The 26,440-nt window shown below is 45.6% G+C and overlaps 1 protein-coding gene across 3 annotated transcripts in view; it reads left to right on the top strand.

The window, feature by feature from the left end:
- Positions 1 to 10,893: 10,893 nt before the first annotated feature.
- Positions 10,894 to 26,440, top strand: part of Ube4b (ubiquitination factor E4B) — a 103,941-nt gene continuing 88,394 nt past the window's right edge. For 2 of the 3 annotated variants that reach the window (XM_087548512.1, XM_087548511.1), the window contains exon 1: positions 11,023 to 11,757. In XM_087548512.1, coding sequence (XP_087404638.1) covers positions 11,734 to 11,757 — 24 coding nt within the window. In that variant the 5' untranslated portion in view covers positions 11,023 to 11,733. 3 annotated transcript variants of the gene reach the window in all.

Below are 26,440 nucleotides of genomic sequence, written 5' to 3'. Positions count from 1 at the left end.
CCAGCTCCGAAAAAAAAGAAAAAAAAAAAGGCAAAATTCCCTCAAGATCTTTCTGCACGTTTCTGGAATGCTGGCATGGGCTTATAGGCCTGAGCCACCACACCAGGCTTCAAGAACTTGTCATTCCCTCAAATGGGAACTTCATACCCATAGGATTTCACAGAGCTCCTCCCAAGCCCAACCTGCTGTCTGTCTATGGCTTGGCCTATTCTGGCTCCTCATACAAATGAGATCATATGAGAAACATGTGCTTTCTTCCACTGAGGAGAACGTCTTCGAGGTTTGTCGGCACTGTAGCACGCATCGGCCCTCCATTCCCCGTCCTGTCTGAGATGTCTGAGTGACATTCCACTTACAGCTAGGCCACAAATGGCTGGTCCACCATCTGTTGATGGCCGTTTAATGACTTCCACATTTCCACCATTGTGAGCAGGGCTGCAATGAGCACTCATGTATTAAATTTACTTGCATATCTGATTGCAGATATTTGGGATATCTGCCAAGGAGTTGAATCCGGGTGACACAGTAACTCTGTGTCTAACTTGTTAAGGGGTTGCTAGCCTGGTTCCCACAATGCTCATACCATTTACAGCCCCAAAAGCAGTTTATGAGTTTTATATATATATTTTTAAACTTTCATTTATCATCATTGTCACCATTTGTGTGTGTGTAAGGTGCGTGTATATAAGGCGTGTAGGTAAAGTGTGTATATAAGAAGTACGTGTAAGGTGTGTCTGTAAGGTATACACGTGAGGTATGTGTGAGGTGTGTAAGGTGTGTATGTGAGGTGTGTGTACATGAGGTATATTTGTATGTGAAGTGTGTTTGTATGTGAGGTGTGTGTTTAAGGTGTGATGAGGTTGTGTAAGGTATTTGTGTGAGGTGTGTGTAAGGTATGTTTGTGTGAGGTGTGTAAAGTGTGTATATGAGGAGTGTGTGTATGTGAGGAGTGTGTATGTGAGGAGTCTATGTAAGGTGTGTGAGGTGTGAGTAAGATGTGTATGTGAGGTGTATGTGTGTGAGGTGTATAAGGTGTGTGTGTGTGAGGTGTGTGTATAAGGTGTGTGTGTGTGAGGTGTGTGTATAAAGTGTGGGTGTGTGTAAGGTGTGTATGTGAGGAGTGGTGTATGTGAGGTGTGTTTGTAAGTGTGTGTGTGTGTGTGTGTAAGGTAAGTATGTAAAAGGTGTGAGTGTGTGTAAGGTGTGGGTGCGTGTATGGTGTGGGTATGAGGGATGTGTGGTGTGTGTGTGTGTGTGTGTGTGTGTGTGTGTGTGTGTGTGTGTGTGTTTAGACAGTCTGCATGCATTCAAAATCAAACCCAAGACCTCGTGTAAACTAGACAAACATCCACCACTCAGCTACACTTGGGTTCGCAGAGGGGGAAAAGGAAGAGGAAAAGGAAGTCTGCAGATAAAAGAGAACTGTATAGGTTTAGTTCTTTGTTTTGAGAGGTTTCACTGAGGAGCCCTGGCTGTCCTGGAACTTGCCCTGTGGACCAGGCTAGGTTAAAAGTGCACACCCCAAAACCTGCTTACTTTTTTCTTTTAATTCAATATTTTCAGGTACTGGAGAGATTGCTCAGTGATTAAGAACTGTCTGCTCTTCCAGAGAGCTGGTTTAATTTTCAGCACCCACAGGATGGCTTTCCATCACCTGTAACTCCAGTTCTAAATCTGATAGATTCTGGCCTCCCCAGGCACCGGGCAGGAGCATTGTGCACACACGCACACATGCAGGCAAAACACACGTACATATAACAAATAAACATTTTCACTTCTCTGTGTGTACATGAACTCAAGTGCACATGTGTCTAAGTGCATGTGAGAGTCACATGTGAGTGCCTATAGAGGTCAGAAGAGGGTGTCTGGTGCTGGAGAGGTGGCTCAGTGGTTAAGAGCACTGACTGCTCTTCCAGAGGTCCTGAGTTCAAATCCCAGCAACAACATGATATCTCACAACCATCCGTACATGAGATCTGATGCCCTCTTCTGGTGTGTCTGAAGACAGCTACAGTGTACTCATATATGATAAATAAATCTTAAAAAATAAAAGAAGAAGAAGACGAGGATGTCGGATCCCCTGAAGCTGTAATTATGGGCAGTTCTGAGTCACCAGACAAGGACATGGGTGTTGGGAATGGAATTTGGATTCTTTTTTTTTTTTTTTCGGAGATGGGGACCGAACCCAGGGCCTTGCGAGCGCTCTACCACTGAGCTAAATCCCCAACCCCTGGAATTTGGATTCTTGCATGCTCTTAACTACTGAACCATCGTAGCCATCTCTCCATTTGTCTGTCTGTCTGTTTGTCTATGAGACAAAGTCTCATATAGCACAAACTGCCACTGCCGTTGAACTTGCTGTAGTCAGAGGACCATGAGCTCCTGGTCCTTCTTCCTCCACCCTTTGAATACCGGAATTACAGACCTGTGCTAACACGCCTTCCTTGTGTGGCCTGAGGACTGTGTGTGCACCACACGGACTCTGCAACCCAGCTACATTCCAGGCCTCCTGAACCCGTTTCACCATAATTACTTAGGTTCAATTCAGTTCTGCGTTTATTTGTAGGGGTTCACCATGAATCATTATTAAGTCCCTAGAACATGAAAGGAGGGCCATAAAACGAAGGATGAATTCAGTATATATTATTCTGACACTGAAAAGGAAATTTTTTTCGGTCACACCAAAAGTAATAATTTATTACAAATTGGCACAATGAGTAAGTTCTTTAAACCTTTTCATAGTCTAACTAATAAGACAGTGTGAAACAGAAGATTTAAATTTGTGTTTAATTTGCATCGTGATACTGACAATCATGAAACTGATATAATCACAACACACTGGGGTGATGGCAGAGGCAAATTGACAGATGTATACATTGATTTAGATTATTACCATTAATCAGAGTCTGATCCAGCACTTGGGGGGAGGAGGGGGAGGACCAGGAATCTAACTAAGGTCATCCTCAGCTATATTGTGAGTTCCTGACTGGTCAAGGTTAGAAGACTGTGTTAAAAGTAGAGATGCCCTCACTAATAAACAGGGAGGTTCACAATTGTGGCCCCAGAGTTTGTGAGGTGGAGGCAGGAGGATCAGGAGATCGTTACAGGAAAGGGGACAGGGGGATGACTTGTCCATCCGTCTCACAACCTGATTTTGATCTTCAGAAGCCACAGTTTGGAGGGAGCGCCTTGCCCTCAGAAAGAAGTCCTCCGACCTCCAGGTACATATTGAGGCATGTACATACCCCTACACATGCACTTAAACACAAACGAAATAAATGTAAAAAAAAAATTAAGTTTCAGGAAAATTTTTCTTTTCTGAAATGAGGTAGAGAGGTAAAGATTTTCTCATCATGCTTATTTTAGAGTGGAGATGACAGAGTTCGGGGCTGTGACACTGAGGACAATGGACATCCGATATTGTCAGTCAGTAGGTAGAGCCCTACACTGTTGTATGTGGCAGGGGAGACACTGTGCTGCCCTCTGGCAAGTTTTAGCCTCTCCTTAATTTGTTCTAGCCACATAACTGAAGTGAGATTAACTCTATAGACAGACCGTTTAAATGTTAAATTTTAAATATCTGGATGGAAGAATTATGGAGCAAGAGATAGAATTAGCTCATGTGATTGTTTGTACATGCTTGGCCCAGGGAGTGGCACTATTCCAAGGTGAGGCCCTGTTGGAGTAGGTGTGTCACTGTGGGTGTGGGCTTTAAGACCCTCACCCTAGCTGCCTGGAAGCCAGGATTCTGCTAGCAGCCTTCAGATGAAGATGTAGAGCTCTTAGCTCCTCCTGCACCATGCCTGCCTGGATGCTGCCATGTTCCTGCCTTGATGATAATGGACTGAACCTCTGAACCTGTAAGCCAGCCCCAGTTAAATGTTGTCCTTGTAAGAGTTGCCTTGGTCATGGTGTCTGTTCACAGTTGTAGAACCCTAAAAGAAAGAAGTTGGTACCAGGAGTGGGATTTCCTGTGATAAGCCTGACCATGTTTTTGTTTGGAAGAGTGTGGATTTTGGGACTTTGGATTTGGAAAGCTTTGGAATGTTTTAAGTGAGCTTTAATGGGCCATCCTAGTAGGAAGACTTCGTTGCTGTGAGTGATCTGAACTGAGTCGACCTGGCCCAAGAGGCGTCAGTGGAGAAGAATTTCAGTATGTGGTCTAGAGACTGTTTTAGTGGTATTCTGGTGAAGAATGTGGCCACTTTTTGCCCTTGTCTGAAGAGTCTGCCTGCCTGAGCTAAGGTGTAGAGATTTGGATTAACTGCTTTGAAAAAGGAAATCTCAAACAGCCTGATGTAAATTCTGTGGTGTGGTTACTAAAGTTCACTCTTAGATTTATATTTTTCTGTGAATACACTGTAGCTGTCTTCAGACACACCAGAAGAGGGCATCAGATCCCATTACAGATGGTTGTAGCTACCATATGGCTGCTGGGAATTGAACTCAAGACCTCTGGAAGAGCAGTCAGTGCTCTTAACCGCTGAGCCATCTCTCCAGCCCCACTAAAGTTCACTCTTTTTTTTTTTTTTCTTTTTTTTTGGTTCTTTTTTTCGGAGCTGGGGACCGAACCCAGGGCCTTGCGCTTCCTAGGTAAGCGCTCTACCACTGAGCTAAATCCCCAGCCCTAAAGTTCACTCTTATGAAGAACATTTTAACCAAAAGGAGAAAGTTGAGAAAGGAAAAATACAAAATACATGGTTCAAGTATTAAAGGGACACCAGGAAGTAGAATAAAGCTGAATGTTCTAGAAGATTCCAGATTTAAGGGAGGAGCATGGCAGCATCCAGACAGACATGGTGCAGGAGGAGCTGAGAGTTCTACATCTTCATCTGGAAGCTCCTAGCAGTATACTGGCTCCCAGGAAGCTAGGATGAGGGTCAGCCACAGTGACACACCTACTCCAGCAGGGCCACACCTACTCCAACAGGGCCACACCCACTGCACAAGGCCATTCCTCCTAATAGTGCCTGCTACTCCCTGGGCTGAGCATATACAAACCATCACAGCCCATTTAGCTATAAAATGAAAGCAGGGCCAAAACGTTCCCATCTTCAAGGAATTATAAAAATTAGTTCCCAGCTGAGGAAGTGGGAATCCCAGCATTCGGGAGGCAGAAGTAGGCAGGCAGATCTCTGGTCTACAGAGGGAGTTCCAAGACAGCCAAGTCTACACAGAGAAACCCTGTCTTGAAAAACCAGAAAAACAAACTCCTGTGTTTTGAAATTGGAAAATATGGCTGCAAGGAAAATTGCCGGGTAGATTTCCTTTAAGAGTGTTTGCCTGTGTTCGTCTCTTAGAAGCTATGCTTCCAAACCAGAAGTAATTGGTTTTCTTTTTTTTTTTTTTTTTTTTGACTGTGCGTGTTGTGTGCATGTGCCTTAGCCTCTTGGGTATCTGTACTGACCTTGGAGGTAGGAATTAAGCATGCTAGACCAGATGCCACTTGTCTTTTCTCCCTGACGCTGATGCCCTGGTACTCTGTCCTACAGGCTCGTTTCTGAGTAAGAACAGAGGTTCTGGGTGGCCTGTCTTTGTTCAGATTAGCTGACCCCCTGGTTGAAGTGAAGAGACTACAAATAGAGCGGACTTGGCAGAGAGATAGGGAGTGGAGTTTGTTTTTTTTTTTTAAGATTTATTTATTTATTATATATAAGTACACTGTAGCTATCTTCAGCTTCACACCATTACAGATGGTTGTGAGCCACCATGTGGTTGCTGGGAATTGAACTCAGGACCTCAGGAAGAGCAGTCGGTGCTCTTAACCACTGAGCCATCTCTCCAGCCCCCGGGAGTGGAGTTTTATATGTGGTCTGGACTTAACCTGTTAGGTACGGATAAGTCTCCAGAGAGGTTTGTGACACAAAGGAGCCGAAAAAGCCAGCCATAATGCTGTGTGCCCATAATCTCAGCCCCTGAGAGATAGAAACAGGCACATCAGGAGTTCAAGGCTCATCTCAGACACATACAGGAGTTTGAGGCCAGGTTGGGCTACATGAGAGCCTGTCTCAAAAAACAAGAGGGGTCAGGGAGAAGAAGAGAACGAGAACACAGAGAAACAGGATCAAGGTTGGAGGAAGAAAGAAAATAAAAATGTTTCTTAATTTTTTTTTTTTTTTTTACTTAAAGCCAGGCAGTGGTGGCTCCCCTTTAATCCCAGGGGCAGCTGGACCTCCGAGTTAGAGGTCAGTCTGGCCTACAGATGGAGTGGTCTACACAGAGAAACCTTGTCTTGAAAAAAGTTATTTATTTGCTGTGTATGTGTGTACCTTGTGTGTGTATACCTTGTGTGTGTATACTTTGTGCATGTGTGTGTGTGTGCGTGTGAGTGTGTGTGTAGCTCAGAAGACAAGTTTCAGGAGTCAGTTCTCACCTTTGATCTTGTGGAAGAGGCCAGGGCTTTCTTGTTTCTCTGGCTACTACACTGCATTCTCCAGGCTAGCTGCTCCTTGAGCCTCTGGCCCACCCTTCAGTCTCTGCACCTCCTCTCACAGCAGGAGTCCTGGGATGGCTAAGGAGCAGCACCTCATCATTTTTGTGGGTTCTGAGGATCAGCCTCCCTGGCTTGTTTGACTTGCAGGTCTAGTGATTTTGCCAACTGAGCCTTTTCCCCGGCCCACAGTGAGATTGGTAGGATATCTGTCTGTCTGTCTGTCTGTGCACCACAGGCACATTGGCTGCCTGCTGAGGTCAGAATGTGGTACCAGATCTCCCGGAACTGAAACCATGGACACTTGTGAGCTATCACACGTGGGTACTAGGAATTGAACCCAGGTCCTCTTCAAGGGGAATAAATGCTCTAAACCATTGAGCCACCGTTCAGTGATTCTTTCTAGATTTTTAATCTTCTTACAGAAGAATGAGGCTGCATGCCTGTCAAACAACAAGGGAGCCTTAGGACAATTGGTCATGATTTCTGGCCATCACCATAGGTAACACCTCTGTCGGAGTTCAGGCCTTGGAGTGTTACCTACTTGAATTCCTCTTGCTTGGCTTCAGCTTGATGTCCACGGGACTGTGAGGTTATGCACTGTGAGGTCATACCTAATGATACATACATGTGGTCGCCAAACCCAGGAAATACAAGCCAGGGTGGCTGACTCAAGCCCTGTTCTGTTCTTGTATTTGGGAACCACTCATACAGCATTATGGGAAAGCCTACCGAAGACACAGGTGAGTCGGTCAGTTAATGTGTACTAGTCATGACCTTGCCTGTGACATACGGAGAGACAAACACAGGGGGAAAACACAGGGAGTTAGAATACATGCTAGATAAAGTTACATGTCAAAAAACGCTTGAGAGGGGTTTGGGATTTAGCTTAGTGGTAGAGCGCTTGCCTAGCAAGTGCAAGACCCTGGGTTTAGTCCCCAGCTCCGAAGAAAAGAAAAGAAAAGAAAAGAACAAAAAAAAAAGCTTGAGAGAAATCATGAGTATCGAGAGGAAGACCATTACTATTATTATTATTATTATTAATATTATTTTCTGTTCCAAGGAAGTGAATTAGGAGCCTCACAAATGCTTAGGCAGGCAGTCTACCACTGATTATATCCCCAATCCTGTGCAAAGGACAAAGATGAGTTCTTCTGGTAGACAGCATGGTAGGTAAAGACACATGCCGGCAAGCCTGTTGTTCTACATCTGATCCTCAAAACCCACATAGCAGAAGGAAAGAACCAATTTCTACAAGTTGATGTCTGACTTTGCAAGAATGAGGCCCTGAGTTCCATCCCCAAACCCTGTGTAAAAATGCCAGGCTTGGCTTTTTTTTCTTCCAGTCCAGGCGCTGCAGGAGTTCAGACATGGCCAAGTCCAAGAACTACGGCACACACAACCAGTCCCACAAATGGCACAGAAATGGCATCCAGAAACCCTGGTCACAGGAATTGGAGAGATGGCTCAGTGGTTAAGAGCACTGACTGCTCTTCCAGAGGTCCTGAGTTCAAATCCCAGCAACCACATGGTGGCTCACAAACATCTGTGATGGGATCTGATGCCCTCTTCTGGTGTGTCTGAAGACCACTACAGTGTACGCATAAAATTAATAAACTTTTTTTTTTTCTTTTAAGAAAAAGAAAATAGACCCCGGTCACAAAGATGAGAATCTCTTAAGGGGGTTGACCCCAAGTTTCTGAGGAACATGTGCTTTGCCAAGAAGCACAACAAGAAAGGCCTGAAGAAGATGCAGGCCAACAAAGCAAAGGCAGAGAGTGCACATGCAGAGGCCATCAAGGCCCCTGTGAAGCCTCAGGTCATCAAGCCCAAGATGCCAAAGGGCCCCAGCTGCAAACTCAGCTGTCTGGCTTTCATCACTTACCCCAAGCTTGGGAAGAGGATTTGAAGCTACATGGCTAAGGGTCATAAGCTCTGCCCACCAAAGACCAAGGTTCAAACCAAGGCAGAGACCAAAGCTCCAGCTAAGGCCCAGGCTTCAGCTCCGGCCCAGGCTCCTAAAGGTGCACAGGCCCCTGTGAAGGCCCCATAGAAAAGGCTCCTGCCAATGTGAAGACAGACAGACTGCTGTGACACACCTACCTACACACTATTTGCAGATGACCAGTGTCTTGTGCTGTTTTTACAAATAAACTTGAGACAAGAAAAAAAAAAGGAGGCTTGCAAGCCCACAGCTGGGGAGGTAGAGACATGAGGACCTCCAGGGTTCACTAACCAGCAGTCTAACCTAACCGGTGAGCGCCAGGCCAATAAGAGACTTTGTTTCAATAGAGGTGCATGGTTTCCTGAGATGACACCCAAGATTGTCCTCTGTCCTCCACACACATACACTCATATACATAGATGCACCTACACACACAGGGACATATAAACACATACACTTGATGAGGGAATTAATGCACTAGTGAGGAATGTACATCTTATCTAAAACCTAAAAACTAAGAAGGAAAAAGCCATGTAAAGTCTAGGAGAAGAGTTTTCTGGACAAAGTGTCCAGGTCTCAAGGAGGAAAAACATAAAGGAGGAAGAGCATAAAAAGCAATGGATGGGGGCTGGAGAGATGGCTCAGTGGTTAAGAGCACTGACTGCGGGGCTGGGGATTGAGCTCAGTGGTAGAGCGCTTGCCTAGGAAGCGCAAGGCCCTGGGTTCGGTCCCCAGCTCCGAAAAAAAGAACCAAAAAAAAAAAAAAAAAAAAAAAAAAAAAAAAAAAAAAGCACTGACTGCTCTTCCAGAGGTCCTGAGTTCAAATCCCAGCAACCACATGGCGGCTCACAACCATCTGTAATGGGATCTGATGCCTTCTTCTGGTGTGCATGAAGACAGCGACAGTGTACTTATATATAATACATGAATCTTAAAAGAAAAAAGAAAAGCATTGGAGTTGAGGCACGGCAGGAGTAGTTACAGAACGTTCAATTTATTTGATAGGAAATGTGCAGAATAGGTAAGTCTGGGAGCCAGGGCACAGATTGGCTATAGAAAGGAATGGGAGGATGAGGAGGGAGGTTCCGGTTTCTTTTTTGGGTGATTAAAATGTTCGGGAAATTAAAGAGTAATGATGTTAAAGAACTCTACCCTAAACCCACTGTATACTTTACATGTGTGATTTACTCTGAGGTTACATGGCAATCACAATGTTTTTAAAAAGTCAATGTAACTGACATCAGAATAACTAGGGGTCCAAAATGGCTTACACAGATTTCCTTTCCTGGAAAGAGGAACGCCATCCTGAAAAGCCTGCAGCAGTTTAATTTTACTCACAAATTCTTTGCATATCTAGTAGTCATGTTCCCGTTTTTAGCATGTAGCAAACAAATTGTAACTATTTTAGTCACTTGTCCCCTTGGCTAAGATGTAACTCTTTTAAACAATAGTGGAATGTTTAAAATTATAGTTAAGCCAAGAGTAGCTGGTACTGAAACCTTAGCACTTGGGAGGCAGAGGCAGGCAGATCTCTGTGAGTTCCAGGTCAGCAAGACCCTGTTTCAAATATATACATACACAAATACACAGGTAATGTTATAGTTGTGTAGTTTGTGATGGCGGTGCACACCTCAGCGTTCAGGCAGAAGGATTTCAATTTGGGGCTATCCGAAATTCATAGCAAGATTCTGTCTCAAGAACGATTAAGTACGAGATGATTATTGCTTTTATAATCCATACAATATATATTTCTTGACAAAATCTGGATTTCTGTGGTACTGTTAAGATTTTTCAGTTTAGGGGTTGGGGATTTAGCTCAGTGGTAGAGCGCTTGCCTAGGAAGCACAAGGCCCTGGGTTCGGTCCCCAGCTCCGAAAAAAAGAACCAAAAAAAAAAAAAAAGATTTTTCAGTTTAGATTTATATATTGTTGTAAAGTAAGTTTTTGCTGTCTGGCCGAGCTGGCATTACAAAGGGCTTACTAAGTCGTTGTTCAACACATTCCTCAATAATTTGAATTTCTCATTCACTGGTACCTTCAGATTTTGTCAATACTCTCGAACACACTTAAAGCAGAACGCTCTCTAAAAGAACAGGTAAAATAAAATGAATGTAATTTCCTGTTAGTTTTCTTCCACGGGCTTTCCTGGGGGAGGGGAAGAGTGGAACAAGATATTTGCAGCATGGTGCTAAATGCTCCCATTTGTAGAAAGCAAATGGTTTTCTGATTCCTCTCTTTTCCTAGCGCCTATGGCAGGCTTGCAGCATCCAGGAGGTTTCCCAATTCCCTACACAGCAGGAGCCACCTGGGAACAAACCAGCACCACAGAAACCCAGGCGCGGACGAGCGCCCGGGAAGGGCCATCTTTGGATTGGCGCATCCTACCCTCAGCTAGCCTACCTGGGCCCCGCCCACCGCGCCCCTCGCCTCCGCTCAGTCTCCATGGTGACTGCCCGCCCCGCCTCCTCCTCTTAGCTTAGCAGCCCCTCTCGCCCCTCCCCCCGCTTGGCGCCGCTTAGGGGAGAGGGGGTGGGGCAGGGGGCGGGGGCAGGATGCAAGCGAAGAGGAAATCAGCGGCGCGACGCCTTCTGCTTATTGGCTGGTGAGTCCGGGAGCCAGAAGCCCCGCCTCCCCAGCGAGGGTCACGTGATCCCTTTCAAAGATGGCCGCCCTGTTGTTTTGATGAATAATACTTGGTGGGGCGAGGGGGTAAGAGTAGGGTTGGAGGGGTAGGAGGATTTACGCTTACAGCGAGCGCTTCGCCAGTCCCATCCCTCCCCTCCCCCTACCAAGGTTCTTGCGTGGAGGCGGGGCGAGCCTGGCCTGCTTTTAGAGGGGAGGGGCTTCCCGGTACGGTGCTGGGCTCTGCCTTGGCTGCTGTAGGGTCGCAGCGCCTTGGGGGCATCCACTGTGCAGTATAGCCGTTCCCGCCAGGGGCCAGGGGTGGGACCCTGAGCAGGGTCTGCGGGAGAAAAACGCAGCTGCCGCGTCACCGCCACGAAGACACGGCGCGCAGCGGGCACGAGCCGAGCTGGAGACCGCGCCGCCCGCTCTGGGTAACCTGGGAAGCTGAGGGGAGTCAGTGGCGCCTGGAGAGGACCCTGTAGCAGTGGCCGTGGCCAGAGGCGGCAGCTCTGGGCGCTTGCAGCTGGAGAAGCCTAGGGCAGTCCGAGTGACCGAAGCCAAGGCGATTCAGTGCCTCGTGTTCTTAGTTTTTAACCTCTGACTATGCAATTCTGAAACCTCCCCCATTGGGGGACCAGACAGCCGGATAGATACCTTCCACTCTCCTTTGCTCCCGCCCTGGTCTCAAGAACTGAAGGATCTCTCTAACGCCTTTCACCATTAAGAGGAAAGCGATGGAGGAGCTGAGCGCTGACGAGGTGAGGAGGCTGGGGCGTGGGGGGGCACCTTGAAAGGATTACTTGGCAACTCTTTGGCGCTTTGGACGGGGACGATTTTGCCCCAGTAGTGTCGGGCTTTTGGGATTGGGGAGGCAACGGAGATGGCATTTTTAATATAATGAAAGTAGTCATTCATCATCAGGTTGGTTGTAAGAAGCCCTTGCTCCCCTTTAGACTACCGTCTTCTCAGTATGTTTACCCGATCACTAAAATTCTCCAGAGATGAGAATGCAAGACCCCGAAGAGGGTCTCTCGTTTTATCCTCCTTTATTCTCTCGTTTCTTCATTCGAACTCCACTTGCTTTTCTTTGAGGGTGAGAAGACGAGTAGAGCATCTTGAAGGTGTTGAGCCTTTTTAAAAGGGTATTCAAGGAAGAGGGGCAAGATTTATATTGTGTGTGCCTGTGCCTGTTTAAAGGGGTTTTAAAGAACAATTTTGCACCAAATCATAATGTTTAATGACTGTTTTAAAAAGGAAGGATTTGAAATCCCAGATCCATGTGGCCATTTATTGTATAAATTGATCAAAGGTACCTTTGTGTTTGAGAGGTAGTTACAGATTCCTTGATATTTTAACATCGACAAAGTGTGTATCCGTAATAGTTTAAAAGATTCCAGTAAAAATTATACCAACTTAACAGATTACTAATGACTTCTGGTATTCTATATTGTTTTACTTTTGTTAGGACCCCTCCACCTTAAACTTGGCTTGTACCGTGTGAGATCATCAGAAAAGCAGAGGCAGTTAGGGAACTAGGGATTTCTGTGACTCAGTTGACTTTTTCCTGTCGTTTTACAAATTGAAAGCCTTCTTTTCAAGACCCCCGCTGGTTTAGTTTCTTCCACCCCTTCGTGCACGCTTCCCCTGCAGTATTACGAAAGTACTCGTCATCTGTCATCAGGTCTGTTGGAAGAGGCCCATGCTCCAGTTTTGGCAGTGGTCTCCTCATGTTTATTTAGTCACCAAAATTCTCCAGGGATGGAGCACATACGTGGGTGAAGGGTCAGGTAGGAAAAACAAAACAAAACAATTCTGTGGCTTGTGATACTTTAGTTGTTAAGTCAGAATTGTTAAATTTTTGAGTCAGCTAGCTAGGTTTTCCTCAGCTACAGCAGGAGTGTAATCTTAAATCAGAAAAGGTCTGAGAAGTTAAAGGGATATCAGGAGATCGACTTAGAAATACTTGCTTTTATGTAGTTTAAAAAAGTATCCTGTTTTCCCTTTCATTCTAAAGAGACACAACCTGTGTTTTTCAGTAGCCCTTTACTTCTAAAAAGTACTATAATTTGTAACTAGTTCTTGGATTAGTGCCCTTTTCAGATTTGGTTTTCACTAACTTTTTTTTCAAACCAATAAAGTGTACAGATTGGTCAAAGATACTGTATAATCTGGAAGCTATCTTTTCATTTTGCTCAGTTCTTGAGATGGTGTAACTCTTTTAGTGACCATAAAAGGAACATGTATAACCTTTTGGAAGAAATGGAAGACATTTTTTTCCCAAGGTCAACAGAACACTAAAATGTATATGAGAAATTAAATTCACCAAATCATGATTAGTACAAAGGTATTACCAACCAATTAGTTGGCTTGACCACAATGTCAGTACAATTACTGGTCATTTTATTCTCATTAGAAGCCAGAACAAAAATCTCTTAAAATGTTTTTTCTCTCTTTTGAGTCTCACTGTGTTGCCCTGACTGGCCTCCAACTCACGGAGACCTACCTGCCTCTGCCATGAGTGATTACCAATTTGCCTAGCTTTAATCCAGTTTCTTTAATTCTGAGTTAGATGCGCATTTCTCAACAGAGATGTTTCGCAGAGGCGTTTTTTGCCTTTTTTTTTTTTTTTTGTTATTCTGTTAGTAGAAACTTCTATCACAGATGTTGTAGGTGATGTTGATTTGGTTAAAAGAAATCACACGTGTCTGATTGACGGTTCAGGGATACATTTCAGAATCAAAACTCACTAAAGTGATCTCTTCACTGTAAGTTAGGAACTTGGACCGAATCAGAGTTTCATATTTTAGCAAAATGAAGATATTTGTGAATACAGGCTAGAGGAATAAAAACTGGTTTAACCAGATCAGGCCCCTCTCTCTCATGGGTCACCTTGAGTTCTTTTACTTCTTTCTGTGTATTTGAAAGGGTTGTTTATCTGTGAGGCTGGGTTATTTACGAAGTGCTCGAAGTGCTCTACGGTGAGTCCTCTGTTACCCGGAACAGAGCTGTGACTAAGTCCTACCCCTTGAAGAACTTGCATTCCACAGCATCATTGTTTACACTGCCTTCACACCGTAGCAGCTACTCATGAGTTGTTCTCGGACCAAGGCAGTGAGTTCTGTAAGGAGGGCAGGCGTTTAAACTGCTTCTCAGCAGTGCTGATGAAATTGCTTTGAAATGATTTGTACCTTTTCCCACTCCTTTTCTGTCTCTCCTAAATCTTTATGACCTACTTCTGAGAGGCGGCTGGCTGGGACTACGGTGTGCTCAGTTTTAGAGGAGTGTTCGGTGTTCTTCCCAAATGCAGCATATATGACCTTGGATTACTATTGATTTTTAATACAGTGTCTTCCACTCTGGCTTTTTTCTTTTCTTTCTTTTTTTTTTCTTGGAGACAGGGTGTGGCTATATATTCCAGGCTAATTTTACACTTGTGATCCTCCTGCCTCAGCTTCCCAAGTGCTGGGATTACAGATGACGGTATTCTGTGAGTGGGGGAAGAGCGACGGTTGCAAACAGCCTTAGAAGTCTGTGCCTTGCCAGGCCTGGCGTGGCTGTTGTCTTCTTTGGTAAACAATTTGACGAAGGAAGAACTGTTTTGTGTAGTTTATAGGTGAGGAAACAGATTTAGGTTGACACTTGGCAAAAGTGACCTGATTTAGAAGTTACCTGGTTAGAATTCACGCTCAGGACTGCTGATTCCAAAGCCCCCTTTACTATATTTCACTGTCCAGCGGTTGTCCATGGACCGATCACAGCATCTACATAAATATCCTGCTGATGCTGAGTTTTCTACCAAGCGGTGTTTCGTATGAGTGCTTGGAACTGACTGACTTGTACGTAATGATGTTCTTGCATCAACTCTTCGCAACCCCAGCCTCAGATGGATTACTCCATAACTTCTGGGGTCAGGTTGGGTGACACAGGTAGGAATCCAAAATGTATAACATAGGGGCTGGAGAGATGGCTTCACAGTTAGAAGGACCCAGGTTCCGTTCTTACTGTATCTCCAGTTCTAGGGGATCTGGTGCTCTCTTCTGAACTCCAGGCACCAGGCACACGTGTACTACTTATCCACCTGTGCAGACAGAATACTCACTCACATAAAGTGAAACATAAGAATTATCTTAATGGGGGTTGGGGATTTAGCTCAGTGGTAGAGCGCTTGCCTAGCAAGTGCAAGGCCCTGGGTTCGGTCCCCAGCTCTGAAAAAAAGAAAAGAAAAAAAAAAGAATTATCTTAATGTACAGTACAGATGTTGTGCCTCGTGCTCGTGTGAGACACTCAGAAGCATAGGAAGGGGTGGGATGCCTGGTGGGACGAGCGAGGTCTTAGGACTTTAGGAAAGTGCTCTGCTGTGTTATCCTCCTGAAAGGGATCCTGGGAGCTGGATGTGAGCCAGAGCAGCTCAGAAAATAGCACCGGGTGGTGGGCTTGATCGTGGGCGATGGCTGGCCTGTGGATGGCATCAGATCTTGGAGAGCTGTCTGAAAGTTTAGGAGCTTCAACTTTGTGAGAGAGACTGATCTCTCCCTTGCAGGGGAGCCTGGCAGGGTGTGCGCACAAGGTGCCTGAAGGAAGGTAGGGAAGGAAGGTGGTACACACTGGGAGGCAGAGTAGGAAGCTGCCGCTATTACAGAGTTCCACGGATTGAGGTGTCCACAGCAAGAAGGTGCTGAGCAAGCACATTGGGAACAAACAGTGAGCCACTAAAACAGTCTGGTTCTTCTCTGTCTTTTTGTTATTTATGAATATGAGCACACTGTCGCTGTCTTCAGACACACCAGAAGAGGGCATCAGACCCCATTACAGATGGTTGTGAGCCACCATGTGGTTGCTGGGATTTGAACTCAGGACCTCTGGAAGAGCAGTCAGTGCTCTTAACCTCTGAGCCATCTTTCCAGCAAAACACCCCTGGTGGTCCAGCTCTGTTGATAGAATTCTTACCTACCATGCAGGAGGCCCTTGATTCCATCCCCAGGACCTATTTAATCGATACAGTGATGCTTTCCTGTATCTGAGATTTGGGAGGTAGACGGGGGTGAGGGGGGTGGGGGATAAGAAGACAGCCTGGAATACATGAAATTCATATCAAAGATGGACAGACAGATAGACATAAGAAGTTTGAGGTTATCTTCAGTTACATAAGAGTTCATAGACAGCCTGGATATATGAAACTTGTTTCAAAGACAGACAGACAAACAGACAGACAGACACTCACTCACTCACTCACACACGTGGTGAGTTTGCTTGGTGATTTTCACTTGGGTTTTGTACTCAAATTCCTCTCTCCCTCCCCCCACCAAAGATCTATTTATTTATTTTATTTTTTTAAGTGTATGTGTGTGTATGGGGGGCGGTGTGTGTGTACATGCAGTTGCCTTTAGAGACGAGACAGATTTTCCTGGACCTGGAATTACAGATGGTCGTGAGATGCTAGGAGCCAAATTCAGGTCCTTTGCAAGAACAGTGTTTGCTTTTAATCGCTGAGCCATCTTGTCAGCCCTTTTTCGTCCTCCTGAAGACAGACACAATGATAGTGGTGACGTTACCTGACACTCAAGGACTTCTTTGTTGTAAGCTCTGAATTCCCCTACTACCTTTGCCATTATTGTCTCCATTTTACAGATAGGAAAATCTAGGTTAATAAAAATTAATCAGCTTGCCGAAAGACATGTAAACAGGCAAGCAGTTTACCAGCCCCAAGGCATAAGCCAGTTAATGTGGGATCTGGATTCCAATCTAGAGCCTAATGCGTAGGGAGGAGGAACACTGGGAAGCATTGGACTTCTACTGTCCGGTTGTTACAGCCAGGGGTGCCGGCCTCCGATAGCATAGCTCCGGCTGCTGCTGAAGGCAGGAGGGCATCTGTAGTGAGCTACTGACATGTCTGCCTTGGGCATTTGACTCTGTGCGCTTGTAGTTCACTTCCTGCATTCCAGTACCACTGAGAACTGCTTCTGGGGGTGGTGTGTTCTTCATAGAAAGCAGATAATACTTGGGCACATCGGCTGTTTTTTTTTTTTTTTTCCCCCGGAGCTGGGGACCGAACCCAGGGCCTTGCGCTCGCTAGGCAAGCGCTCTACCGCTGAGCTAAATCCCCAACCCCGCACATCGGCTGTTTTTGATGATATGCCCTATAAAGGAAAACAAAGTAGCCTGAAGGAATTGAAAAACTGGGGTCAGTTTCAGGGGTGGCTTTTTTTTTTTTAAAGTATATAATTTATTTGAGTGCCTGAATGTAGATATTAGTAGGTGCTGGGGACCCATCATGTAGGAACCGAACCCTGCTCTTCGATAAGAGCGGTGAATGCTTTTAACCACTAAGGCATCAGTCTCTAGCCCCAGAGCATTGGGGGAAGTTTAAAACAGTTCCTTTTAGATAAGGTCTCAATTTGTGGCTCTAGCAAGCCTAGAACTATCATGTGTACACCGTAGACTGACCTCAAACTCACAGAGATCCATCTACCTCTGCTTCTGAGTGCTGGGATTCAAGTCAGTGGTTATCACGCTGGCATTGTTGAGGGGAGGGAGGCCTTATTACATAATGCAGGCTGGCCTCAGCCTCCTGAGTACCTGAGACTGCAGGCTTGAGACTACGCTTGGCTTAGAAAGGGTGTCTTTTGGTTTGGGGATTTAGCTCAGTGGTAGAGCACTTGCCTAGGAAGCGCAAGGCCCTGGGTTCGGTCCCCAGCTCCGAAAAAAAGAACCAAAAAAAAAAAAAAAAAAAAAAGAAAGAAAAGGTGTCTTTTATTTGTGTGTTGCATGCATGTGTGTATGTGAATGTGTGCACACATGAATGTGTGTGTGTGTGTGTGTGTGTGTGAAAATGTGTGCACACATGAATGTGTGTGGGTGCGTGCGTACTTGTGTGCTTGTGAATGTGCCTGTGTGTGAGTGTGCCTGTGTGTGCATATATGAAGACCGTAGGTAGATGTCAGGTGTCTTTTTGCTTGCTTGCCACCCTAGTGTTTGAGATGGGATTTCTCATTTGTCTTAGTCAAGTGGGGAGAGAGATAAGATGCTGGGCCTGGCGTGGGCTTTTCGAAACCTCAAAATCCACTCCCAGTGACACACTTCTCCAATAAGGCTGCGCCTCTCAAATAGTGCTACCCCTTGATAACTAAGCATTAGGTGTATGAGCCATGGAGAGGAGTATTAGAATTAAAATAATAAATTCAATTAATCCTCCCCCAGACTCCCATGTAGACCAGGATGGTCTTGAAATCAGAAGATCCATCCACCGTTTCCTCCCGAGTGCTGCAATTAAAGGTGTGCACTGCCACCATCCTAGGTAATAGAGTCATTCTTATCCAAACCACATCATCACTGGCCCTGAACTCACCGTGTTAGCTAAAATAGCCAGTGAAACCCTGCGCGCTCCCTGTCTGTGGCCTCCCAGCACTGGGGTTAAAGGTGTGTTGCCATACGTGGTGTACTAGTCAGGGTTCTCTAGAGCAACAGAACTTAGAGAATAGGTCCCTCCCTCCCTCCCTCCCTCCCTCCCTCCCTGTAGGATTTATTAGAAGGGGCACAAGCTATGATCCAGTTAGTCCAACAATGGCAGTCTACCAAAAGAAGGTCTAAGAATCCAGTAGTTGTTTGGTGTACAAGGCTGGATGTCTCCGCTGGGCTTCTACATACACTTGAAATCCTGAAGAAGCAACACGAACGCCAGTGAGGGAGTGCACTTGTGTGGAGAGCAAGCTTCCTTCCTCCATGTGCTTAATATAGGCTTCCAGTAGAAGGTGTGGCCCAGGTTACTGCAGGATCTGCCCACCTCAAGGATGCAGATTAGAAGTGGGCCTTCCCACTCCAAACGATTTCATTAAGAAAGAAATCCCTCGGGGTTGGGGATTTAGCTCAGTGGTAGAGCGCTTGCTAGCAAGTGCAAGGCCCTGGGTTCGGTCCCCAGCTCCGGGAAAGAAAAATAAAAAAAAAGAAAGAAAGAAATCCTTCACTCATCCTTTGGGTTTTAGTTAACTTCCAGATGTAGTCAGACTTACAACCAGGAGTGTACATGGCTGTTCTGTGGGTGCTGGGTTTCTGAATTTGGGTCCTTATGCCTTTACAGGACCATACGTTACGGTACAGTACAGTATGCACTTTAACCACAGAGCCACCTCCACAGCCCAGAATTTTTGAGAAGAATTTAAGGGACAATGGGGAACTTTTTTGGGGCAGATTGTTACGCCACCTTGGGGCCTGCTGTGAGGGGCCCAGTGGTGAGAGCCGGAGTCTGCTGCGTTCTCCCACGCTTCTGTCAGTTGAGCTACCACCTTCCCTGTCCTGTCCTTGTGTTAGTACTTGGGGTTGGGATGCTTCTCACTGTGGCAGGTTTAATTGCTGTTGACCAGTTGGTGTGTGACATGGCTGTTTCCTGCCCATGTGCAAATCTGGTTACACCTGTGGATGTCCCTTTGAGCAGTCTCTTACATACAGTTGCCTTTAAAAAGCAAACATGCTTTGGGTTGGAGAAATGGCCAAGCTTGTGCCTGCTGCCCAGGCTTGATGACTTGATGACATAGGAGTTCAGAGTCTCCAGCACCCGCAGGGAAAACTGGGGTAGTGCCAGGGCTTGGTCCTGAAGCTGAGCAGTGGAGATGAGAGATCCTCAGACTTCAGGGCCAGCCATCAAGTTAGCTGGCTCCAGAAACATCAGGTTCAGAGAGAGACCATGTCTCAAAAACTAAGGCAGCAGAAGAGAGTACCAGTGGTGGGCGTCTGGCCTCCACAGGGGGGTACGCACCTGCACATAAGTGCATAACACACATGCTGTGCTTGGTCTCAGCTCCATAAGCAAGTGCTGCTTTGTATGTATGGAGAGAGGGATGGAAATGGCAGTGGGGTGTGTGGTTGGAGTCCTGTCAGCAGCTCTTCATAGCCAGGCAACATCCAAGTGTCAGCAAAGTTCACAAGGGCAGAAGGCTGGTTCCTGAAGCTGTGCTGTACTTGGCAACTGAACGTACAGTTAGAATTGAGCTTGTTAGGAGCTCACACTGACCTTTGAACTCACAGAAGTCTGCTTGCCTTAGCCCCCAGGGGGACTGTGCAGCTGAAGGCCAGGGTGCTCCACATTATTGAGAAAGAGATCTTGAGGCAAAGTGACTATTGCTATGTCCTTGTCTCCTTTTTGCACAGGCTCTCACTGCCTCCCATCCTGACCTTGAGGGCAATCCTCCTGCCTCAGCCCCCTAAACCCTTGGGCTATAGGCATAAACCACCATGCCCTACTTGTCCCTGTTCAGTCATAAAGCATTTTGCTGTGGCTCCATGGGCAGTTTTTCCCTTTCTCTTGCTGGTACAGAGACGATTGGTGCAGCCTGCAGCCTGTGACAGCTCATACTTGTTCTTGTTTCCTTTTTGACACAGGTGTCGCTGTGGCCATGGCTGGCCTGGAATTTACTATGTAAATCAGGCGGCTCTGAATCCAGGGATCCACCTGTTTGAGCCTTCAGTGCTGGGCTCAGAGTTGTACACTGCTGCATTGTAGTGTGAGGTTTACTGTGTCTTAGGATTTTTATTGATGGGATACAAGTAACTTGGGAGGAAAGGAAAGGGTTATTTCCTCTGACAACTCTCATATCACATTTTACCACTGAGGAAAGTCAGGTCAGGAACTGAAGTGGAGTCCTTCGAGGAACAGCGCTTATTGGCCTGCTCTCTGAGTTGCTCACTGACCTTCCATAGCTCAGGCCTACCTGCCTAAGGGATGCTGCTAATCCCTGGGGGCTGCACTCTCCTACAGCAGTGGTCAATCTAGACAAGTTTACAGACATTTCCACAGGCTGCTCTGTCGAGGCCAGTCCCCTCAACGGAGATGTTTCAAGTGACTCTAAACTGTGTTAAACTGACAAAAAAAAAAACAAAAACTAGCTAGCACACAAATGACTTATGTTATTGAAGAGTCCATTCTCTCCTTTATGAAGAGAATAGATTAACAGGGAAATGGGGAAATCGAGAGAAAGGCGGGAGGTCACTGTGGAAGTACTAGGAAGATGATGGGGGGCAGCCAGCCAGGGCTGCTGGTTTGGGAGTCAGGATGGCTGTGGGGTTGAGGCGACGGTGCAGAGGAGTCAGCTCGTTACTGGGCTGGGGGTCACAACAGAGATGCTTAACCAGATGGCTATTGAGCCTAAGGCCGGGTAGGAGGCGGAAGGCTGGCACGGCAACTCTGCGCCCAGCCACTGTCTTGTATGTTTCCCTAACATACGGCTTCATCTCTTGGCAAAGTGTGTCCGCATTTAGTCAGGGAGGAGAGGAAAAGGGAGGACAGACTCTTTCATGCACAGCTTAGATTTTTTGTTTTAAAAAGATTTTATGGGCTGGAGAGATGGCTCAGCGGTTAAGAGCACTGACTGCCCTTCCAGAGGACCTGAGTTCAAATCCCAGCAACCACATGGTGGCTCACAACCATCTGTCATGGGATCTGATGCCCTCTTCTGGTGTGTCTGAGGACAGCTACAGTGTACTTATATATAAGGATAAATAAATAAATCTTTTTAAAAAAAGATTTTATTTATTTTATATATGCACTTATATATAAGGATAAATAAATAAATCTTTTTAAAAAAAGATTTTATTTATTTTATATATGCACTTATATATAAGGATAAATAAATAAATCTTTTAAAAAAAAGATTTTATTTATTTTATATATGCACTTATATATAAGGATAAATAAATAAATCTTTTAAAAAAAAGATTTTATTTATTTTATATATGCACTTATATATAAGGATAAATAAATAAAATCTTTTTAAAAAAAGATTTTATTTATTTTATATATGCACTTATATATAAGGATAAATAAATAAATCTTTTTAAAAAAAGATTTTATTTATTTTATATATGCACTTATATATAAGGATAAATAAATAAATCTTTTAAAAAAAAGATTTTATTTATTTTATATATGCACTTATATATAAGGATAAATAAATAAATCTTTTAAAAAAAAGATTTTATTTATTTTATATATGCACTTATATATAAGGATAAATAAATAAATCTTTTAAAAAAAGATTTTATTTATTTTATATATGCACTTATATATAAGGATAAATAAATAAATCTTTTAAAAAAAAGATTTTATTTATTTTATATATGCACTTATATATAAGGATAAATAAATAAATCTTTAAAAAAAAGATTTTATTTATTTTATATATGCACTTATATATAAGGATAAATAAATAAATCTTTTAAAAAAAGATTTTATTTATTTTATATATGCACTTATATATAAGGATAAATAAATAAATCTTTTAAAAAAAAGATTTTATTTATTTTATATATGCGAGTACACTGTAGCTGTCTTCAGACACACCAGAAGAGGGCATCAGATCCCATGACAGATGGTTGTGAGCCACCATGTGGTTGCTGGGATTTGAACTCAGGTCCTCTGGAAGGGCAGTCAGTGCTCTTAACCGCTGAGCCATCTCTCCAGCCCCCTAGATGTTGCTCACATCTTTGGTTGATTGCCTCTCACTGGGCAAAGCCTACGGCACTCAGCCACGGCTACTCGTTGGGAAGGCTGAGAAACAGTTCTCACTGGGCAGCTGCCTGTTCAGCCAAAAGCTTTCATGTTAGAAAGGGAAGACAGTGACCCTTCCTGTTCAGACCCTTCTTCCCAGATCTGAACCCACGTCCTCCTGCGGAAGAAAACCCAAGGAAACTTTAGCAGCCAGGACCCTTAGATGGTGGAAACACAAGTCCTCTCCCTCCTGCCCTTCCCTGGTATGCTGTGGTAGGATGGGTGTTGGAAATAAAGATGCTCACTGAAAGAGGATAGAATGTAGTGCACTGGGCATACAACTTCCCGACCTGCCAGGGCTGGCCACCTGGGAGGGCTTTCTGCCCTGATGTGGGGTCCTGACATTCCAGTCAGCAGCCCTGTTTCCGGTCCCTTGGTGGCACCTCCTTGTCCCTGGTTGTCCTAGTTAGGGTTCCGATTGCGTGATGAAAGACCATGGCCAAAGCAACTTGGGGAGGAAAGGGTTTACTTCAGGTTACACTTCCAGGTAATGATTTACCACCGAAGGAAGTCAGGGCAGGAACCCACAGCAGGAACCTAGAGGCAGAGGCCATGGAGGCTGCTGCTTACTGGCTTGCTCTCTTATAGAACTGAGGACCACCAGTGCAGGGATGGCTCCCCCAACTAAGGGCTGTTCCTATCCCCATCAATCACCAATTAAGGTACTCTACAGGCTTCCCTACATCCCAGGCTTACGGAGGCATTTTTTTCATCTGGGGCTCCCTCCTCTCAGGTGACTCCAGCTTAGGTCAAGTTGACATAAAACTATCCAGCATACTTGTTACTGTCTCTTGGGCAAAGTCCGGAGCTGGCCCAGACACCTCCTTTTCCTGAGTTTTCTCCAGCGTCCGTCCATCCCAGGAATGCTAATGAAGTTGATTTCCTGGTCTGAGTGCACCTGCACTGTAGCCGAGGGCATTCCTTAGGCAGCCCATACTTCCTTTCTACGTGAAAGCTGATTGGCCTCCTGCTCAGCTACTTCCTTCCAGTGTTGTGAAGCCAGCAAATGATCTGACTCATTCCCCAGCTGCCCTACAGCTATGGGCTGTGTGGGCATGCGGGCTGTGTGGGCATGCTGGCTGTTTTCTACGGTGTCAGGGGAGGGCACGGTGCAGGGCACGGTATTCATGCGGAGGTCGGAGACTGCTGCAGACCAGCGTTGGTTCTTTTCTGCTCCTTCTGGGAGCCAGGGACCAAGCTTGGTGCAAGTACTTCTACCTGGTCAGCCATCTTAATGGCCCAGGTGTCATTATTTTACCAGATGTTTAGTGAGGGTCACCTGTGCCCATGCTGACCCCAAGTCAGGGTCACGTATATAATTTCCAGGGTCCAAGATCTGTATGGTAGTTAGGATGGTGATTTAGTGATGGAGCAGACAGTCCAGAAAAATGGCCTAAGCAACATAGCTTAGCTGTTGGGGTGTGTGTGTGTGTGTGTGTGTGTGTGTGTGTGTGTGTGTGTGTGTGTATGTATGCATGCATGTGCTATGTGTTTGTGTGCAGATGTGCAAGTGCCTCTGGAGGCCAGAGGGCAAAGTCCGGTGCCTCTCACTCTCATTGTAAGTCATGTTTTTTTAAGATAATGTTTCTGAGCCTGGAACTCACGGACTGGCTAGGCTACCTGGCCAGTGAGCTCTAGGGACACAACTGTCTCTACTCCCTCCCTAGGGATTGGGCCTACAAATGCTTGCCTGGGAGCCCCAATTTTACATGGGTAAATCCTAGCTCCCTTCCAAGCCCCCTCCCCTGATGTCTTATGTGTTCGCAGGTGCTCTGCCAACTGAGCCGTCTTCGCAGCTTATTTTTGTGTGTCGTGCATGGGGTGTGTGTGTGTGTGTGTGTGTGTGTGTGTGTGCCACAGCACAAGCATGGAGGTCAGAGGACAACATCTGTGGAGTAGTTCTCTTCTTTCACCTTTACATGGGCTTGAACTCAGGTTGTCAGAGCTACATGGGAAGTCCTTAGGGACAGATGTGGAGGCGACTGTGGGCCTTGGCAGTGCTGTGGGTACAGGACCTTAACAGGAGTAGCTGCCTGAGTCAGAAGACAGTGGGGGAGTGAGCTCGGAAGTGAGGTAGGGCAGGCCCTAGGAAGCCACTGTGGGTGTTGATGGGAGCCATAGGTTTAACGGGGAAGTTTGCAGGTTGGGTCTTTTACATTTTATTTTTCCCTATTCTGATCACTACTTTTATCCTTTTTTAAAAAAGTTAAAATGGGGCTGGAGAGAGATGGCTCATTGGTTAGGAGCAGTGGTTCCAGAAGGCGGGGCTTTAATTTCTAAGACCCACAAAGTGGCTCATAACCCTGTATAGTGTCATTTCTAGGGGATCTGATGCCCTCTTCTGGCCTCTGCAAGCACATGGTACACAGACATACACACAAGCAACTCTTGGACACATAAAATTAAAAAGAAAATTAAACTAGGGCTAATTTCTTTATTTTTTCAGGAGGTTTTATTCAGTGTTTACTGTTTTTCTCCATTCCCGTGAGGTAGGAGTAAATGTGAAATCGATTTGCTTTTTGTTCTGGTCTGCTGCTTTGGGCCTGAGATCCAGAAGTAAGTCGTGTTCTGTCAGGGGAGCACTGAACACAGGATCATTTGTGTGTGTGTGTGTGTGTGTGTGTGTGTGTGTGTGTGTGTACTTTCTGACACAGTGTTTTACTATGTAGCCTTGGTAGGCCCAGAACCAGAGCTCAGTATGTAGGCCAGCCTAGCCTATGTATGAATTTAGAAAAGTCCGCTCTGGTGGTGCATGCTCCTCATCACAGCTGGGGGGCGGGGGAACCAGGCAGGCTGTTAGGACAACAAACTCAAGACTGATGAAAACATGGAGGTGGTGGAGATCTGACTATTAGTGATCTGTTTAATTTCATCACATAGGTATTGTATTCCTCCTCAGTCAGGGTCCTACCGAGGTCAGGGATGAGGGAGTCCTGGTCCTCCAGAGGTCAGGGATGAGGAAGTCTGGTCCTCCAGTGAGCTCTGGAGTTGGTGTGTTCAGCAGTGTGACGAGCTGCTGTGGAAGTGTGGAGCAGTTCATACCAATGGGGACAGGAGGTGTGGGCGCGCAGAATGGACTAAGGAGGATAGCATACTTCAATTCCATCCTTGGGGCAAACTGGTCAGTCGTTCTTTTGAAATTGCTTGTAGCAGTAGATGTGGAATAGTGTGTGCTTGGTTGGTTTTGGTTTTTGAGGTAGGGTTGCCTTAGTTCTCATAGCCCAGGCTGCCCTCCGTGGGTGGGTGCCTCAGTCTTCAAGTGTTGAGATTAGAGGTGTGAACCATCGTGCCTGGCTCTGAAAGGTTTTAAGGCGTGATCATGAGGCTCAGGTGAAGGTGTAACCCCACCTCACTGTACCATTCCAGCAACAACAGTTGAGCTGAGGGGGAGGGCTTGAGAGAAGGAAAAGGTGTTCATTAAAATTTGGTTTCCGGTCTAATCCCGGTCCCATGGCCTTTCTTGTCTGTTCACTGATGTGTACCCCCTGGAGCACAGGCTCCCAGTTTATGGTTACTTAGTCCCTTTTCTAGTTTCTAGCACAGGGCTGGGCATAGAATGGCCCAGGACAAGTGTTTGAGTAGACAGGTGGACAGAACAAGACAGCGTCTCTTTGTGACCCTAGTTTTTGCCATGTGTTAGTAGGTTTTTCTTTTTCATTGCTACATTAAGGCTGATTAGGTGTGTCCAGGGGATGCTTGTAAGAAACATTTATTAGAGTTGTGATTCATGATCAGATATACCTGTATTTTCTTTGTACCAGCTAATTGGGTGAGCCTTGGCTTCCCCATGTATGGGATGACTGTACGTGTTGTCTCCTGACATTGAGGTTTGTGCAGTGCATTGGCACAGTGGCCCCATGGGACATATTACTTTCCTGAGGGCTGAATTGTACACAATTAATAAT

The sequence above is a fragment of the Rattus norvegicus genome, chromosome 5 (genome assembly GCF_021556685.1).
Source record: "Rattus norvegicus strain SHRSP/BbbUtx chromosome 5, alternate assembly SHRSP_T2T, whole genome shotgun sequence".
Taxonomy (NCBI): Eukaryota; Metazoa; Chordata; class Mammalia; order Rodentia; family Muridae; genus Rattus; species Rattus norvegicus.
Note: the sequence above shows the minus strand (reverse complement) of the source record. Positions and strands in the feature narration are given on the sequence as shown.